At 47.6% G+C, this 19755-nt stretch overlaps 2 protein-coding genes across 15 annotated transcripts in view; one reads left to right on the top strand and one right to left on the bottom strand.

Moving 5' to 3' along the window:
- PHF20 (PHD finger protein 20) overlaps positions 1-13165 on the bottom strand; it is a 71835-nt gene extending 58670 nt beyond the window's left edge. For 9 of the 14 annotated variants that reach the window (XM_063172042.1, XM_063172048.1, XM_063172051.1 and 6 more), the window contains exons 1-2: positions 13065-13164; positions 4132-4180 (exon numbers count right to left, since the gene is read on the bottom strand). The gene's annotated coding sequence lies outside the window, so the exon portion shown is untranslated. Of the gene's footprint in view, positions 1-2450; positions 2580-4131; positions 4181-9421; positions 9471-13064 lie in introns of all 14 variants that reach the window. The other 5 variants (XM_063172050.1, XM_063172054.1, XM_063172046.1 and 2 more) reach the window with 4 other exon arrangements.
- Positions 13166-13638: 473 nt separating this feature from the next.
- On the top strand, positions 13639-19529 carry LOC134426817 (uncharacterized). Its single transcript, XM_063172103.1, has 3 exons — positions 13639-15568; positions 16434-17496; positions 18292-19529. Exon 3 carries the CDS (start codon positions 18523-18525, stop codon positions 19453-19455), a length of 933 nt encoding a protein of 310 aa, XP_063028173.1. The 5' UTR covers positions 13639-15568; positions 16434-17496; positions 18292-18522; the 3' UTR covers positions 19456-19529.
- The last annotated feature ends 226 nt before the right edge of the window (positions 19530-19755 follow it).

Here is a 19755-nt window from a genome sequence, read left to right as displayed (position 1 = left end):
GCATCAGAACACAGAATTTGAAAAAAAGCAAAAGGCAGCAAGTGCAAAGCTATACTTGAAGAGGTTTATCCCCTGACACCTCAAATAGCCACTATTTCCTTTGCAGATTTACATTATTAAAATATCCCTTTCTCACTCTAGCAAGGGAATTTCATGCCTCCAAACACTGAGCAGACATACACTTTGCTTAACACGTGAAGAAATGGTATCTGCAAGGTGATTCTTTCCCTAGTACGCTTATTTTTCCTTTTCTCTGAGGAGGGACATGCAAAGCCAACCCAGAGGCACTCTCAGTGCATTATTTCAGCTTCCCACAGTGGTTCTCCTCAGTAAGAGCTGCCATATGGATGAAAGGGACTCAATCTCAGCTCACCTCCACGGGGCTAGAGAGGAACATACACATCTGCTGACTTCAGTAACAGGATCACACGCATTAGGGCTTCCATAAACACATTCATTTTGGCACAGAAGGTCTTACTATGGTTTCATTCAAATATTTTAAAAATACGAGTATCACAGCTAATAGGAAATGTGAAGAAAACAGCCAGAGCCATTTAATCAGTTAGAGAGGCAGCACATTCCATGAAAATCTGAAGGCAGCTAGTCATAGTCAGCTAACACCAACATTAGTTAAAGCACACACACACTGCACTTCACTAACTCAGCTAAGCTTGTTAGAAGGCAGAAGGTCACAAAATTGAAAGAGAGAAAAAATTTTGTGAGCAAAAATCTCTTATCATTGGCCCCTCCTCCCCAAGTCTTCATTTCTCTCCCCTCCAAAGTTACAGAACTTGGGCTGCTTTGGGTTCTCTCTCACATCCTACCACTGGCTTGGACTGTGGTCCTGCTCCTCAGACCATGAAAGCAGGCTGGCTTTTCCATTTACAGCCAATTTCAGGAATGGTTTCCTCAAGCAGATGTATACTTGGCAGAACATTACATGAGATAAATTACAAACAACCCCAGATTGATGACACATTCATAGCTACAACTTAGAAATAAGAATATTTTGCCAGAATATCTCTCCTAAAATTTTCTTCACCAGAAAATAATGTCTTACTTCTCTATGAAGATCAGATCTGTTTCAGGATCAGGATTTAGGTAAGTCACTACTTCCAAAACAAAATGTTCCTAAATCTGTATTATTGAAATACATGTTATTTAAAAGACACAGTCTTTTCTTCTCCATCAAAGTCATCATAAGATAACTTTTAAAGACTATTCAAGACTAATCTAACTTTTCAAGACTAATCAGACAGATATCAGTGACAAAGGTACACTTATCTCAGGGCAATGCAGAGGAAAATACATTAATATTGATCCCTTCAAGGATCAGAGTTTTTGACTCCTAAAACAAGCTTTCTGCTCTGCCAACAGTGCATGTCCTGTACAACTTCACCTGTAGCTGTTCTTACTCTCTCCAGAGACCCAAACCTGGCATAACACCAAGGTCTAACAGAAGTGGGCTCCTCTGGCAACTGAAAATCTGCTTCATATTATCAGAGCAAACCCAAGCAGTTATGGCAAACTTGCAGTAATAACAGCCCCTCCTGTTTCCTCTGTGGAAACTGCAAAATCACTGCAGCCTTTTCCAAACGACACCTACCCTGGCAAAACTATTTTCCAAATCCCCATGGAGTGATTAAACCATTCCTTTACAAAGCGTCATACCAAAACTCTTTCCTTAAAATCAGCCCCACTTTCAAACTTAATTCTGTCTCAGTGCTGCTTCATAAGCAGTTCTGAAGAAATACAACTCACTTCTACAACTCAGCCTATTTCCTTCATTCTTTTGTGCATCCACGCCAAACCCAAGGATTTCCCTCCCTCTGCCATAAGGATACAATAAAGAAAAAAAGAGGAACACCATGAAAAGAAACCCACAGTTCTCTGACCTCATAAAGAAGCACAATCAACTTTGACAGTCTGCATAAATATAATCCTAATTTGCACTGAGAATTTGTATTTTATTCTGGATGGGAAGCTTGCTGTCCCAGCTCCTAGGAAGCGCTCAGTACCTTGGTGGTGATTCTTCAGGACTACAGGGTAAGACAGGTAATAAAAAGCACTGGCAAAACCAGGAAGTAAAAGCAACTAGCCAGAGATTGTCTGTGCTCCCTGGAGATGCAGCACAGATACTGCTGACCTGGGGTACTGCAGGCAGCACTGCCACTCCTACACAAGCAACACAAGCCTGTTTTTGTTTCCTTCTAGGACAAAGCTGACTCCACAAAGCCTAAGTCTAAGTCTGACTCTGCCATCCTCTCCAGCACCACTGCTCCAAATCTGCTTGCACATCTACGTATGGAACTGCCAAGGACTAAGTCCATTCACGTTTTGTACATCGGGTTTTTCTTACTCGTCAATGTATTCGCTTTGACCTTTTATCATCTGCACCCATGACACCAGCCTCACGTCTCCATCAGTGGCAAAAATGATGAAAGCCTCACCCAGTTCACCCCCTACAATATGCACGCCCCCATCAGGAATGGTCAGTCCAGAGAAGTTCATGGTCCCCACCACAATCGGAACAACTTGCAAGTGGATGACCACAGCCATGCTGTGCTGAAAACACACACCTGCAGATGAGAAAAGGTATGATATCAGACTGCAAAACAGTATTTACAGACACCATTTATACTATACAATCCTAATGGCATCTTATGAAGACTAAGTGGAAGTCTCACAAGCACCACTTAAAAACTGTATTGGCACTGGTAAACTGATTACAATAGACTTTTATTGCCTGCAGACAAAACACCCTCTGCCCGGCAAGTTTTGACTACAGCAGCAGTGCTACCATGCCTTACTGTGTTTTGCCCTACACATAAAAACAGATTAAAAACTCCTATACCTGCTAAACATGTTAACCCAAGAACAGCCTCTGTTCATCCAAGGATGTCTGCTCCTGCCTCAAGTTGGTTTTGTGTATCATTTCAAAGGTAGGTTACTGTCTTTGGATGTGACCATAAGTTTCAGATTACGTCCTTCACAACAGTGTTTCAAACCACAATGCTTAGATCTTCAGGCAAGAAGGATTTAAACAAGAAAGATTTAAACTACATAGGAAGACCCGACACTGCAACAAATTTCAAGGAGTACTGCATCACACCCCTTCTATCCAAAAGACACATTTCAAACACGACACAGGACTATATGCAGTTCCTATTTGCACAATATAACATCCTCAACTACATATTCACCAGCACTTACTTGGTTTAAAAGCTTCCCAGATTCAATTAACAACTACACAGGTGAACTCTGAGCCACATAAAACAGAAACTGGATCCTGAACTCATACTTATCATCTCTGTAACAAGAATGCTGAACGGCTCATTCCTCACCACTGACATTCCCTCAAACTATAAGACTTGAGTACTTGATTTCAGTCTCCTACTTTTTCTCCAGTTTATACAAGTAGACTAGGAGAACTGACCAGTAAAAATCTACATTTGCTCTTCTCCTCAGGCAGAACCAAGACCATCCCAAAGTACTCGGTGACAAAACTGAAAAGGTGTTACATGAATGAGTCTCTGAACAAGATCCTCACTTCCTGAGATTACAGAGCCTAGAGAACGTCATTTTCATCCCCTCAGCAACACCTCATGTAACTGTGCTGTCAGTTTCAACTGGTGCTGAGACTGGGACAGACCAACATGGAAGCAGAAATTAGGAATATAAGCAATTCAACAGAAAAAAAGAATATTTCTATAATGAAATCTATTTAAATTACCAAGTGCAATTAAAGAAATAAATAGTCATTACTGAAAACAATTATTTTCAGTCATTTGATCGTGTCCTATGTTCTGGTTTCTTTTCCTGTAAACACTAAAGATAAAAAACAAGCACCTAAGCACTGAACAAACAGAAGTAATTGGAAAAAGGTTTAAGTCACATAAAATAAATCAAGTTTTTCCTAAATAAAGCAATATTAATGTAAACCTACTTTAATGAGGCTGTTTATTTTCAGTTTAAGGAAAAATGGCAGCCTTTAAGAATACAAGAATTCAATGCAGATAAGTCTTGCAGAAGCTCTGTGGATAGTATTTAAGTAAAACCTGAATTTTAAAGCAAAATTCAAAAGCTAAAGGAAAAGCCACAATTAAAAAAAGGATCTATGCTTATACTCACCAAGAAACTTGTTTATGTTGCTGCAAACATTCCAACCAGTGCTGTGTAGCTATAGGAAAGGAAAAACAAAAACATGTGAATTCTGAGACTAAAAGTAGTTCAAAGTTCAAAAAAATATTCTCTCTACAGTCAACAGTAGCTGCATAATAGAATAACACCTCTAGAACAAAAATTTAATATGAAAATATTTCAGTACAGGTCAGCAGGCTCTGTGATCCAAATTAGAGAGACTCTTAAGAGACCCTGATGCACAGACATTCTCTCTGCATATCCACATCATATTTCTCCATCATTTATTTATCTGTTGTCAACTAAAAGTCACCAGTAACTTTATCATTACTCCTACTTTAGTGCAGTATTAACTAACTACACACTAAGTAAGCAGACCAATCCTGTCAATGAAGACATACTCAATTGGATAATCTACATTCACCACATGGCAGAAGGAGCTGTGTTTTGCTAATACAAGAACAAACTACAAGAGTTTCCCAGAATTGCTTCTTCATCCACAAATCTAATTCTTGTCAATACATTTAGGCTTCCTCACACTGCAGAAGCGGGAAAGACAGCCATTTGAATTGTTTCCAGAAGCCCAATTTAGGCTGCAGATTTGGCACTGCAATGACACTGCTCCCAGTTTCTACCTGAACTGAAGCTGCATAGAACCTATTGTGGTTTAGGCATAGTACTCCTCCACCAAGTGTTCCCACTGAAAGGAGAATTACAGCACAAAAGGTAAAGATCATTGGTTGAGATAAGAACAGTTTAATGAAAACAGCAATAAGATAAGAAAATGAACTGTAAAAGTAATGGTATTAAAAAGTGTACAAGAGAGGCAAGCAATACACACGTGAATGCTCAGTGCAGAGCCTGACTTAACCTGACCACACCCAAACCACCCCAACCTGGAAGGGACCCCTTTCCCCGGTGCCCAGAAAATGCTGTGAGGGGGCACAGAATTTCAGAAGAGGTCAGCAGGCTGCTGCAGTCCAAACTAGAGAGATGCTTAAGAGGCCCTTACAAACACACAGACACCCCTCTGCATATCCGCATCAGATTCTAGCCACACCCTCTTCTGCCTATTGGGACATTATCCACCCCTTATTCTGTACCACATACATCATGTCCAAATCCTACCCGTTTCCAACTACACACATACACACACACATAAAGATATATACACACAGACATAGGTATCTACAAAAGCACGGGTATCATTTCCATCATTAATGGCTGTCCCTCCAAGGTGTCTGTTGAGTTGATTTAGTCCAAGACTGTGGATTCCATCCATCATATAGGTTTTCTAGGGCAAGAGGGTGGCAAACTGCATCAGGAATTCACAACTGGTATATCTGGAGCAGTCTACACGCCTTGTCAACTGCAGTTATGGCACACAGTGGCACTATTATTCACCAACCAATATTATACAATTCAACATTACAGACTCTTCTCACCCAAAGATCAAGTCCCTTTGAGGTATGCATCATGTTCCCTTGTCCCTCTGCATTACCCACAAAGAGCACCCAGGTCCTTGAGCAAAACCAATCCGCCAAATGTGCTTGCCTTTGTCTGAGGTAGGACTAACCCAAACGGTCTTCCCTAATATATTCCTCATAATCTATCCCTGATGGGGACCATACCCCATTCTACAGAATGTGGAGGCTTTGATTGTGAAGTGCCAGCTTGACTGGTGTAGCCTCAAGTGTTAACTAACCAGGTGGCTTTTGCTATGTGTAGATGTCAATGTCTGATGGTTCCCCACCCATTACTTTCAATATGGTTGTTAACAGTCCATTATGCTGCTCAATTTTTCCAGAGACTGCATGTTAAGGAGTAAGATAGACCCACTCAATCCCATAGTATCTGGCTCAGATGTCTGTGAGGCTGTTGTCTGACTCTCTTCTTTCTGGAGTGCCATGCTGACAGAGGACTTGTTTCTCAAGGTCCAGATGGTGTTCTGGGCAGTGCTGTGAGGCATGGGGTAGGTCCAACCATCCAGTGGTGCCTTCCACCACCATCAGCACATAACATTTGCCTTGGTGAGTCTGCAGGAGTGTGATGTAATTAATCTGCCAGGCCTCCCCATATTTATATTTTGACCATTGCCCCCCCCCCCATACCACAGGGGTTTTACCCACTTGGCCCAGCTTGACTGCAGTACACATTTCACAGCCATGGATAACCTGGAGGTGGTATCCATGGTTAAGTCCACCCCACAGAGCCCATCTGTAATGCTGCATCTCTTTCCAGATGACACAAGGTGTCACGGGCCGCCCAAGACAGAAATAATTCACCCGAGGCAATTTAACCTTGGCAGCCTGATCCACCCGTTCATTGTTGCAATACTCCTCAGTAGCCCAACTCTTGGGTATGTGTGCATCTCCACAATGTACTTTTACAGTCAATTTCTCTACCCAGGCAGCCACACTTCAGTAGCCCAGATGGGTTTCCCTCTGCACTACAAACTGGTCTTTTTTCACTGGTCCAGCCCCCCTCCCCCCAGTATTTGCCACCATCCACAAACCAATGCAGAGGTAGGATATTTGCCATTTCTCTCATTCAGCAATATTTGAGGACAGCTGGATGGCTTTCAGCTCTGCAAGGACCACCTTGTCCTTCAATAGCTTCTGCAATTCACTGTGTAAGACTCCAAATGGCAGCTTTCAATCTCCAATTTGTCCCTATGGTATGACAGGAAGCAGCAGTGAAGAGAGCATCAGTTTTCATTTTCTGGTAGCTGATTATATGGTGGAATCTCCTTAGCATGGTGGCACCTTTTCCTCCTCCTCTTCTGATGGTACGGATATTTTTGCCTTCGTGCCACTGTGATTATTTCCAAGATCCCTGGGTGATTGGGGTTTCCTATTTGAGCTCACTGCATGGTCAGAGCCATTCACTTATTCCACATGGTGTCAGGGGCATGATGTTTAGAAGGGAATTTCCCTTGGACATCCAGTCCAGCACTGTCAGTCCGAGTGCCAGGAAGTGCTGTGCTTCAGTGTCAATCACTTCTGAGGCCGTGCCAACCCCTTCATAACCTGTCAAGATCTCTTCTTCAGTTGGGGTGTAACAGGCCTCAGATCCCCTTTATCAGCAAATCCAGAACCTCAGGGATTGTCTTCAAGTCTCCATGGGTACTTTTTGTCAGAGACTCCAGGAAGGACCATGCTTCCCAGCTGCAATGTAGAGCATATTTTTCACATCTTATCCTGTCCTGAGTGGCCCAAAGGCTGCTGCACAATCTTTTGTCGAGTTTGTCCAAAACTTGTTGTTGTTTAGAATCCCACCTAAAATTGTTGCTCTCCCATGTCACATGACAGAGAGCGTTTACAATCTTGACTATCTTATGGAATATACATCCTGCAAAAACCCACAGTTCCTAAGAAAGTCTGTGTTTCCTTCTTACTGTCTGGACACATTACTTTGATGACCACATCCACCGGACTCTCACAACATCCATCCTGCCATTTTACTCCTAGGAACTTAATTTTTTGGGCAAGTCCTTGATCGTGGCAAAAACAGCCTTTGGGAGGATTTAGATTATTTTCTCCCCTTTCTCAAAAGCCTCCCCTGCAGTGTTGCCCCCATACAACAATGCCATCAATGTACTGCAAGTGTCCTGGAACCTCACCCTTTTCCAGTGCAGCCTATATCAGTCCATGGCAAATGGTAAGACTGCTTCCACCTCTGGGGCAGCCGCTTCTAGGTGTACTGGATGCCATTCCACGTAAAAACTAACAGGAGCCTGCACTCTGCTGCTTAAGGAATGGAGAAAAACACACTGGCAATCTCAATGATGGCACCACTTTGCTGCCCTGGGACTTGAGGTCATACTGAAGTTCCAGCATATCTGGCACAGTAGCACTCCGTGATGGTGCGATGGTGGTGTGGCTTCATTCAGGCCAAAATACTTCACTGGCAGTGTCCACTCTCCACTGCACCCATGCACTGGCCAATTAGGACTACAGGACATTTCCTCTCCAACTTGCTCGAGTCTTTCAAGTCCGTCCAGAGTCTTGGACAGTTCACAGCCACAAGTCAGTCAGGAGGAAAAAGATGACCTCAAATTGCTGAATCAGGCAGTCACCCGGAGCACTTCTTGTGCTCCTTCCTTCATTGACATCAATGTCAATGCCCTGGTGTGTGACAATGTCACATTCCATCCAAACTTCTGCCACATGGATTGTTGTGAAAAACTAGAGAAAATTATTACTGGCTCAAATCAACTGAAGGGGAGGGGGCAGTTCTGCGGAAAGTGGGAGGTGCACTGCTCCATTCCACAACCCACCTCCAGGAACCTCTAGTCCAGCCCAGAATGACTGTCAGGCAATGTCACACTGAAATGAATGCCTCACACCACATGCCTGCAGCCTCAATCTAGCTCCAGAAATAACCAGAAGTCCCACCTGGGAAGCATAGCCACAGGACACCAGAGCAGGTAAAACCCACTGCTTTAAGATGCATGTGGTAACTTTCCTATCATCCTTGGAGTTTAGGATAGCTGAGATTGCACTTGGATCAAAGATGGTAGCTGTATCTTGGTTTTCTCTCTTTTTCACTCCTAACTTCCTCTTCTTGGAATATGGGTAATATAAGGTTGGATGGGTGGAATTTGCTAAATGAAAGGCTTTATTCCAATTGACCGTTTTGTTTTAAATTTTGCTAAATTCCTGCTCTGCTAAAGTTTGCCATTTAGATTTGGTTTTTCACCCTCCTGAGAATGTTGCAGCATTTCTCTTGTGTGCTCACCTCAGGGAAAAGTAGTACCTTCTTTAAAGAAACTTGCCAAGTGAGTTCAGGGGCTCAACATTTATGTACTCTGGACCTCATCTGCATTGACAGGGGGTTGCTCGTTATTTGACTCCTGATAGATTACCCCCAGCACAGCTGATTCTCTTGGGTAGTGGATACCTTTCTCTATGGTGGTCCACCTTCTTGCACTATAACATCATCCTTGAGAGAGGACCTTTCCCTCACACTTGACAGGAGTTGGCTCCAGAGGCTAAATGTTTGTCCTCTTCCTGCTCTCCCAGTCACTGCCTGCATCACAGGACAGGGATCCCAGTTACCTGGCTAAATTACCACCCAGCACTGCACCCATCAGCTGCGATATCCCAGCTTGGAGGCTGCTCTGGGTGTTCCAGCAGCACAGTACACTCTTACAGCAGGATGCTGAAGCTAAGATTTTATCACCAAGCATCAACATGAATTTTAGCTATCAGATGAAAAAATTATGACTGAAAATGGAAGGAGCAAATCAGAAAGCACAAAAATTATCTGGTTACAGTACCTGCAGCAGTAACTGGACTTGGGACTTTTTACTCCTAGAAGAAATCTACCTGTAAAAATATCCATTAAAAAAAGTCTGAAAAACATTTTTCACAGATAATTTGCAACACTGGCTAGTGAAAATCCCAGCGGTCACCACTTCCACCCAGTCAGTACACAGTGTCCTGACTCCTAGACACAGCATTCTGTTTCACTGCTTCTTGCCTTGACAGAACCAAATCTACCCTACCTGTTGATAAAGAAGAGGATATTTTCAAGACATCCAAATAAAGGAAAATTTTCCAAGTTATATTGCCATAAGTACTGATAAAAAATTATGTCTTTATTTAAGGTAATTAATTAAGCAGAAAGATCATCTGTGCACAAGTCACCCTGTAAGAAGGATGCAACTTGCCCATTTGTTTTAAAAGAAAAGAAAGGGGTACATTTCAAGGCTGCTTGCAGACTTGTCTCCCAGCTGAGATGAAAGGACAGAAGGAAAACAAAAAAACTCTAAGTGCCTATTTCTGCAAGCCTGGTAACAGCAACAAAAGACAGCTGCAGCATAGGGAAATGACTGATACAAACACACAGCATCTTGGAACAAAAAAAGCCATTAGCAAACTACAGTATAGGGAAGAGGCAATTCCAGCCTGGTGTACTCACAACCTCTGCTATGCCAACACACGCCTTTAAAACTAACAAAAATTCTAACTCCAACCCTACCAATAGCACTCTGCATCGCTGACGTACAGGTCTAGGCTAAGGATGCTCAGCTCTGCATCTGGAGCACAGAGGTGTTGAAGACAGTTTCCTTACTCAACGACTCTGTGGAACAAGAGGATATTCTCCAATTCCTTGGGAAAGAAGTGCTGATTTTAAGCAGCAGAAATGTGAGTCAATTGAAGCTAACTTCATATTAAAAAATCCAAAACAAACAAAAACAATCAAGTCCACAAAACAACAAAAAACAAGAATCAAGCCCACAAAACAAAACCCCCACACAATAAGCAACAGTGCTTCCTCTCTTTTCATTAATACAGGCAGCCAAGCTGAAGACATGTTTTCCTTTCTAATCAATTTCTCTAAGAACTCCATTCCAGGCAGATTTATGAAAAAATAAGGCAGACCATAGCTGCCTACACTTAAATAAGGCTGGTTGAAAGTTCTCAAGCCCAGTAAAAAGTCACACAAGCATGTCAACAAACTAACATGCCTCCAAAAGGAGTGTTTATATTCCAGTATTATTATCTGCAGCTAGTCACCAGACACAGTATACACCCATGCATTCATCATCATTTAAGCCTGGTGTTTGCAGTTACAAAAACATTGGAATGCCAGTAGTTCTGAAAGGTCTTTAGAAATATACAGGCCATGTAGCTATTGGTATTTGGACAGCAAGGACAAACCAAGAGTTCCAAACCACCATTTTTCACCTGAAGAAAGTATTTTCCTGCAGGAAGTACAAGCAGTCAAAACAAACCTGTAGGCAAGCAAGGAACAGAAGTACGAAGTATGAAGACAAGGAATTAACGGAAGCAAAAAAGGAGGACTTACTCAAACATACAATGAACTCATCAGCACCTCACAACACTTCTCAGTATGATGCACCAGTCCAAAGGACTGCTCTTTTTAAGATTTTTAAAAAAACCCACTGTAACCATGCAACTAGACAACCATCAAGAGTACAGTTTAAATACTGACAACAACCACTTGTAGGGCTGAGCAATAAATCCTTCCCCTGTCCCACGTACATTCTTTAGCTCAGCTCACAATGCAAGTGTTCACACATGCACAGGACCACGGTCACATAGGCAAGAGAGCTAGTGTCAGCCTGTCAGCTGACAAATTACAGCTACAGACAATACCTATCTTCTGCAGATGCAGTTATAAATAAAATGTGCAGTTAGAGAGAATTTATCATCCCCTACTATTAAATTAGGGGTTGTGCTCTCCTTTCCTGGCCAAGAGGGAGAATTTAAGTCAATATCGTTGCCTAGGTCATGCAAGAATTACAGGAGCAAAAGCAAGTGCTACAGAGAGCTTTGCCAATTAAAGGTATGAATAAATTACATGCTTCTTACATTTCAGTCAAGGCAGCACCGTTATGAACAATTAATACTCTAGCCTCATTCCCAACTTGACCTTAAAATTACAGGCAGACAGATTTTACTCTCAGCCTGCTCAAGTAAAATTTTACTTCCATTGAGGAGACATCCACCAAGTTACCAGCAAGAGCATAAACTACCGAACTCTTCCACAAGCTGACTTAGCATGCATTCAAATAACATACATTCACCTAAATCACCTCCCTTTATTACTATGAAAGTTTAGAAGTCACAAAAATTAAAACAGAGAATTATGATATGACTGATCTTTGCTTAAGCCTTCTTGCTTGACCTTTTTTTTCAAAACTGGTTCTGCAAAAGGATTCATAACACATTATACAAAATTAAATGAACCCAGGTCAAAAGCATTAGTTACAGAGATGCTCCATTACTAAGTGCTGTACAGATACTTACAAAAGGTTTTTCAAGTCACTACCACTGCTTTACCATTTTGTTTAATTCCCTACTGCATACAACACAACAAAATTCTGTAGCCTAGTGACATTTATCTTACTTAACTAGGACTCATCAACTTTCAGATATCTCTCCTGGTTTATTTTTAAGTATTTAGTCTAGAAACAACAGCCTGGGACTACAGAAACATCTCTGGTACCCAGATTTTAAGTCAGTAAAGGAGATAAAATGGTTTCCCGAAACTGTACCTGTTTAGATTAACTAAACCCTGGAATGGCTACAGATTACCAACTGGTGCAAAAATCCACTTTGCTGGCAATAAGCCGTATCTGAACACAGACCTGCCAGGAAGAACACCCCAGTGCCTCCCAACTGTACGCATTACATAGGCACGACATGAGGCAACTTTGGGGTTAGTGAAAATATCCACCGTAATTTCTGTTCTTTTAAAATTGTTTAAAGGACAGAGTGTAGCGCGATAAAGAAATGCTCTAGATTTAATGGGACAGGAAAGGAACGGTAGCCTGCCCTTGCCGCGCTGAACATATGGCAGGGCAAGTACCTGCTCAGCGCGGGTTCGCCACTCGCGGGTCCGGCTGACGAACAGCCGCCCCGCCGAGCGCCCCCGGAATCCAGAGCCGCCGGGCCCTGCACGTCCCGCTCCCCGCCGCACCCAGCCCGCCGGGCGCCGCTCCGGACCCGTCAAATCCCCGCCTCGGGCTCCGGCACAGCCCCCGCCATGCGGCCCGTGCCACAGCTCGGGCCCCGGCGCCGCCGCAAGGTCACTCGGCCGCTCCCGCCGGACCGGCCCGCGGCGCCTGCGTTCGGCCCGCACGGACTCACCTACCCGCGCAGCTCCGCGGGCCGGCGTGCGCGGGCGGCGACAGGGAGTCAGGGACGGGGGAGCGGCCGGGGCCGGCCCGAGCCGCGGGCCTCAGCGCGCCGGGCTGCGGCGAGGCGGGAGCGGCCCCGCTCGGCGCCCCGGGGCTGCAGGCGGGAGGCGCCGCCCGGCCCGGCCCGGCCCTTTGTGCGCGGGAACGCGCCCGCCCGGCCTCCCTCCCCGCGTCTCCTCGCCGCGCCGCGGGCCCGCAGCGCCGGATCAGGCAGGCGGCCCGGCCTGCCCGGACGCCGCCGCGCTCTTACCGAGGGATCTGTACGGGAAAAAGGGTTAGAACGGAGCCACCCCCACCGGGCCCGCGGCGCGCCGAGCCCCGCGCACCGACCGCAGCCGCACAAAATGGCCGCCGCGATGCGGCGCCGCTGGGGGGCGGGGGCGGGGGGGGGGGGGGGGGGGCGCGCGGAAGGCCCGCCCACTCCGGCCGGAGGGCGCGCGCAGAGGGCGGGGCCGGGCCGGGAGCCGAGCGGGGCCGGGCCCCGGGGCGGGGGCTCGGCTCCCGGCGGGGCTCGGCCCTCGGCGGGGGCTCGGCTCCCGGCGGGGCTCGGCCCTCGGCGGGGCTCGGCCCTCGGCGGGGCTCGGCCCTCGGCGGGGCTCGGCTCCCGGCGGAGCTCGGCCCTCGGCGGGGCGCAGCCGCAGGGCCCGCCGGGAGCGGGGACGCTGCGGTCGCACGGCGGTGAAAAAGCGGGCAGAGCTGGCGGCCTGCTCCCTCGAGCCTTCCTTGAGGCGGATGTCGGGATGCGGGCGCCCCTGCGCACACCCGCCCGTGGCTGTCGCAGCCACCGCCGGCTCGGCTCGGTGCCCTCACTGCTGCCCCATGGGCCGGGAGGCGGGTGGGCCTGAGTAGTGCCCATCCGAGGGCATCGTCACTGTTCCTCAGCCGTGGTCACCCTCTGGTACAGTCAGAAGACTGTGGGTTCAGCTGTAGATAACAGAGTTGTTCAGAGGCAAATTAATTTCATTTTCTTTTTTTGGTACTTTTATGCTGGGTTAAAGTCCAAACCAGATTGACATAGAAGAGCAAAAGTCTGTGTATGCTGGAATTGGGTGGATAAATTCTCCCTGATTCAGGTCTGTTTCGTAGGATAATCCTTGAAATTCTGCTCAGAGGCCACAGACCAGCAGAGGGTTTCTGCCTGTCAGGTTTTGTGACAAAACAAGTAACTGCTGTGGCCGAGGTGTCCACATAGCACCGGGTGCTTTTGGGCTTCAGAGGAAGACACAACGTGGCCCAAGGGCTTTTCCCTTCTGCCTTCTTCCTCCTCCAGCTGCAGGAACTGCTGTTGCTACACAAATCTGGCTGCTTCTTTGACATCAGCCTCAGCCCAGTTCCACGAGCATCTCAGGACCCAGGGAGCACAAAAGATGGTTTGAAGCAGAGTGTCCCCATCACTGTACAGCAGTGGGTGCTAGTGCTTTTCTGACAGAGCCTGTGAACTGTGTGTGCTGGGAATCTGTGGAAGCAGAGTGGCTTGCTAAAAGTATTGCAACAGGGAGGAAAAAAAGGTTGAAAATACGGTTTTCAGATTTGTATTTTAACCTGAATATTTCAGAAGTGGTCTAAACATTGCAGGTGACTAGAAAAGAAAAAAAAATTGCAGAAAGAATTAAAATAGAAAAGAACTGGAAAATAACCCTTAAGTTTTGAGATAAATAGAAAATTATTTTATTTTACCAAAAGATCAGCATAGTGTTTATGTAATGGGTTTTTTGACAGCACTGTATTTCATTTTGGAGTTTCATCACTTAAAAAAACCTACAGGCTCATAGCACACCTGCCCTGAGAACCACTTCCTTCTCCAAAATAGGTCTTCGTAGATCCCACTGGACTCCTTTGCTTTGCTGTTCCCACGGAGAGCACATGGCTCTTGGTAGTTCAGGGATGTGTCTGTGCCAATTTGTGACATTTCTCCTTTTTCACTGTCTAGGGGTCCAGCTTCTCTGATGTTAGTGTCCATGGTTAAAATGATCATGAGTGCTCAGACATTTGCCAAACTTGCCTGGTGTGGGTGGCCATCAGTGGCAGCCCTTCCCAGGGAATAGGAACTCCTCCACAGACCTGGCTGGTCCCTGCCTGCTCTGGTGCAGGTTGCAGACAGACCGTGATTGGATCAGTTAGATAAATTTGGGTCCAGAGCTTCCTCTCACATAGAGGAAAGCAGTAAATGTGGACAAACCAAGCTTTTTGGCCCAGGGAGGAGCCCAAACTGGTGAGAACAGAGGCAGGCAGCACTACTTTCCTCTGTCCCCTTTGTCCCTCAGGCCCAGCCAAGATTTTAGGCAGAGACCTCCTTGCTCCCACCCTTGCTGAGCTGCTGCAGTTTTGCACTGTGAACTTCAGAGGATTTCTCTGCAGGGATGTCACCGTGCTGGGAATATCATAGTCCATGCCAGCTGAATGCGGTATGGGGCTCACGGCCCCGGGGGCTGAGCAGGACCCAGGGCACAGGGAAGCTGGGGCACAGCCGATGCTGCTCCTCCCCTGGCCAAGATGGAGAAGAGCTGCAGCTGGAGCGTGTGCCAGAAACGGCTTTGGGAGCCCAGGAACACCATCCCTGGGCTGCGCCCCTCGCTGTTTCCCGAGAGCCCCGTGGGGATCAATCACTGCATCTCCAACAGATTGCTCTGCCTGTCTTCGCCTTTGTGCAAAGAGCGAGGCTGGCACGGCTCTGCAGTGTAAAAGCTGCCCCAAGGAACCAGACAGGCTGGAGGAATGGGCACCAGAGATCTCACCAAATCCAGCCAAGAAGGGGTAGGAAGTGAGAGCAAACGGGGACGGCAGAAGCCAGGGCAGGGGAGACTGGGAAGGTGGCAGAAAGGTGTCTGGGCTGAACGGGAGCCTGCTGAAAGAGGAGGAGAGGGATTTCTCTCAGCCTCTATTTCTCTACTGTTTCTCGAAATGTGAACCAGGAATTAGATGTTGCCAGGGATGGGCCAAATATCCAGTTTACTGCAATTTCCCCAGTTGTGGCTGCTTGGCCATGACAGGAGAAGCTCTAAAAAAGGAAAGAGGGGAAAAGCAGAACCCAAACTGCACCCCTTTGGTGCGGCAATTTCTCCCATCCCTTCCTGTTGGTGAGGAAGCTTTGCCACACAGAATGACAGGACAGGGGAGGGGGAAGGGGCCTGTGGACAGGACAGGAGCTCTCAGAGCGGGGTCACAGGGAGGGGGTGGCCCACAGGGCTGCCCAAAGGAGCCTCCGGGCGCACCAACCTCCCCCGAGGCGTGGTGGGCAGATTCTGTGTGACACAGTGTCAGCACATGATGTGACAATGCACTGATGTGACATCACCATGATGTAACAATGCCCTTAATGCCCTTGGCTATATTTAGCAAGGAGGCAGCTGCTGTGTCTCTGGAGCAAGAGTAAGAGTGGGATCACAGCACCATGAGAGGTCTTGGCAAGAGCTGTGGAGCACCGTGCCACTGCTGTTGTCCTGCCAAAAGGCAGAGGCACTGCTGAGTGCCCTGGGAATCAGGGGGGAGGGGACCCCTGGGCCAATATAGAGGGCTCTGCTGGGGAGCCTGGGACATGGGGTGATGCTCTAGGGCTCCAGGACTGCCATGCAGGAGGCTTGTTGGGCAACACCTGAGTGTCTGTGTCTTCCTATCTCAGCCCCAGAAGACCACACCTGGGAGAAGGAGATACCAGGAAAATGGACCCTGAACTGCTGAACCTCCCACTCGCAGTCAAGATCCCTGTGGCACCTGGAGCCAAGCCTGTCCTCTGCAGGGGAAAGCTGGGTGAAAAGGCAAAGGAAATAGAAAGGGATAGAAAACCTCTTTCATAGAGTCCCTATCATGCAAAGATTTTCTTGAGGCCACCTGCTCTACAGCAGGAGCTGCAGCCCTTCAACTGGACAGGACTGGGCAAGGGAAACTCCAGGCTCCCTGGAATACAGAGGAGAAATCACTTGTCCATCTTTGCACTGGTTTCTGGCACTGTGCATGTGTGTGGCCGGGCCCCTGCCTTCAGCAGACAGCTGTGTGTGTCTGGGTGCCAAGGCAGCTCATTCCTCCAGCTCATCCCACAATGTCAGGCCCCCTGGGGCACTTGTGAGGGAGATTCCAACCTTCTGCTTGCCTTCTTGGCACCTTTGGAATAACTTGGCTTCCCTGCCTGGGGTATACACACACTGTTGTCCTCCAGTTTGCGCTGCAGCTTCCCAAGATAGAGATTTTCTGGAGGTGGAGGTAGCCAACACAGCCCTTGGGCCTGCCTAACCCAAGGAGACTGATTTCATCCACTCTCCACTGGCTGCATTTGAACCTTTGAAGGTTAATTTGCGGATGGGTCTGCAGTTCTTCCTGGTGGCCTAAGATACCTATTTGCTGGTGGGGTTGCTTGCAGTTTGTCTTTTCTCCCTTAACCCATCGCAGCCCAGCCCTGTAGTCTGTCTGTGCAGGTCTCTGTGCCTACAGAAGGATGGAGAAGACCTTTACCTTTTCACAGGCACCATGTGGTACCTCTTCACTCCACTCTCCTGCCTCCTCATCCTCTGAAAACTCTCTTACAGCTCCACCGGCCGCTTCCTTGTTTCACTCTGGATGATCCATACTGCCACCACCTCAGCCCAGCATACAACTGCCTGCATGACCCTGTCCTTCAGGACTACCACAAGCGCAAGGATGTGCTGCATTTGCTGAAGAAACGGGGTTTTGTCACCAGAGAAAACAAGGTAGGTTTGGACATCAGGCTGATCAAGAACAGCCCTCTTCAAGCAGGGCTCCCACAGCCCTTGCTGCAGCTGCTGCTGCTGCCAGAGGACAGGGCTGTGCATTGCTGTCCCTGGGAGCAGAAGCAGCACCAACATCCTCCTGGCAAGCCCCAGTCCTGCCCTTCTCAGCCTGCCCCACGCTGCCTGTTCAGCCCTGGCTGGGGGGACAGCAGTGGCCCCAACACCAGGGTATGGGGAGAGGGCTTGGGGGCAGCTCCTCTCCCACTGGGCTCGGGCTGTTTTGGGGAAGGCCGACTGTGTGGCTTGACAGTTTTTGGGGAATTCTGCCCTGGTCCCTCCATAGGTGATTTGCACTGTGAAGGAGTTCAATGAGTACAGGCAGTACCTGACCAGGATCAAGCTACGGTCAGAGCAGATCTTGGCACAGCAAAAAGTAGGCAAAGCGTTGTGTTCAGGGGCATGGGACTGTGCAGGGCGGTGCTGCTGGGCCGGGCGCTGTGGTGGGGAAAGGACTCCAGGGCTGGGAGCTGAGCCAGCACAGGGCACTGAGCAGGGCACGGGCAGCAGGGCCATGTGCAGGCACACACCGTGCTGAGGGAAGCCCTTCTCCCCTGCCCTCATGCCTGGCTGAAGCAGAGTGCTGGCCTGAGCCTGCGGGAATCCTCAGCATGCAGGCACTGAGTGCTTGTCCAGGCACCATGACCCACAACCTGGTGTCATTTTTCAGAAAGATGTCACTTTTTTTTTTCACTTTTCACTTTTTTTTCCCTTCTGTCATCCTGGGCCCAATTTAAGCATGGCCCCAGCCTGCCAAGAATCACCAACACTTCCTGTCAGGGGAAGCTGCAGCCTCAAAAGCCTTCCAACGTACCCAAGAGCCAAAAACTGGGGGCATGCAGAAAAGGGAGAGCAGCTCTGAACAAGGGCCAAACTTACTCCAGAGCTAAGCTGGGGCAGAAGGATGCCAGCACTGCTGCTGACTCCCAGAGGAAGCCAGATGGCACTGACAATGGCCTCTTGAATGCTATGTTTGAGCAACTAACTGCAGCACAAGCCAAGAAGCTTGAAGAGCTAGTTGAGACTGTGGTGTACAGAGTGTTTGAGAGGTTGAAGATTCCTAGGAATCAGCATGGCAGCTTTTTACAGAGGGTTGCCCAGGGAATCAGAGAAAGACTTTTAGGCCGCAGGAGAGTAGAACTTTTGGATACTTCTCTAGATCACCATCAGAAAATGGAAGTGATGGCGAAAGAGCTTGTAGCAACAGTGTTGGAGATCTTGGGGGACCGTCTGGCATCCAGCACATCCAAAGCTGCTGAGGCAGGGGTGGCAGCCAAGTGGGAGGACCTGCCTCTTGCTGGAAGAGCCACCCAAGCAGACAAATCCAAGGACACTGCAGACAGAGTACTTTCAAAGACCTCCCTTGACACACTCACCAGAGAAGTTGTTGAGAGTGTTCACTACACCTTGGAATCCTCTGTAACTTCTCAGTTTGAACAAGACACTGGCAGTGAGTACACTGAAATCCTGGAGCTTCCTGGGGGACATGTCTCCAACAGACAAGTGCAGTCATCCCAACCATGTCCAAGGCAGGACATGGAAGCTGGACAAGGATTCCCCAGAGCATCTGAACAGCAGAGCCTGAAAGCAATGGTGAAGGAGAACTTGGAAAGAAAAAGGAGCCTAAAGTCAACAGCCTTAGCCAACACTTCGGAAATAAGGACCATGTCAAATCGGATTGCTGACTCAGTATTAGAGCGGATCAGTCAACCAGGGCCTGCAGCAGCCCTCAACAAGAACTATCAAGGGCCTGTTGCAAACCCACCCACATCCCAAGGTGGAATGGAGAGCTATGCCACTGAGGACATTCTCCCTACCGTGGACCCATCGCCTTCCCTCCAGCCTATCCCTCCAGCCCAGGCCAGAGCACAGCACCAAGCAAAGCACCCAAAGTTCATCTGATGCAAGTGAGGTGTGTGACTGGAGAGCTGAAGAGCCCTCAGACAGCAAATACAGACCACATTCTTGTGGTGGCAATAAAGAGTTTATTTCCAAGGCCTTGTTTGTGCTTTCTTTAGCTAGACCATACTGTCTCTGGGCATTTTCCTTAGTGTAACCTGTCCTATCTTTCATTCTTCAGCCTCTGTCATGCTGAGACCAAATTTTATAGGGAATTTGAGGTAGGGAGGCCAGAAGTAGCCAGCATTTTTGTCTTGTTTAGCAAGCTTCGCTGTTGAGCAAGTGGAAGGATCAGTTTGGATC

Source organism: Melospiza melodia, chromosome 19, assembly GCF_035770615.1.
Source record: "Melospiza melodia melodia isolate bMelMel2 chromosome 19, bMelMel2.pri, whole genome shotgun sequence".
Taxonomy (NCBI): Eukaryota; Metazoa; Chordata; class Aves; order Passeriformes; family Passerellidae; genus Melospiza; species Melospiza melodia.
Note: the sequence above shows the minus strand (reverse complement) of the source record. Positions and strands in the feature narration are given on the sequence as shown.

Excerpts from the sequence above, each read along its gene's own strand:
- LOC134426817 (XM_063172103.1), top strand. The coding sequence starts at position 18,523 with ATGTTTGAGCAACTAACTGCAGCACAAGCCAAGAAGCTTGAAGAGCTA.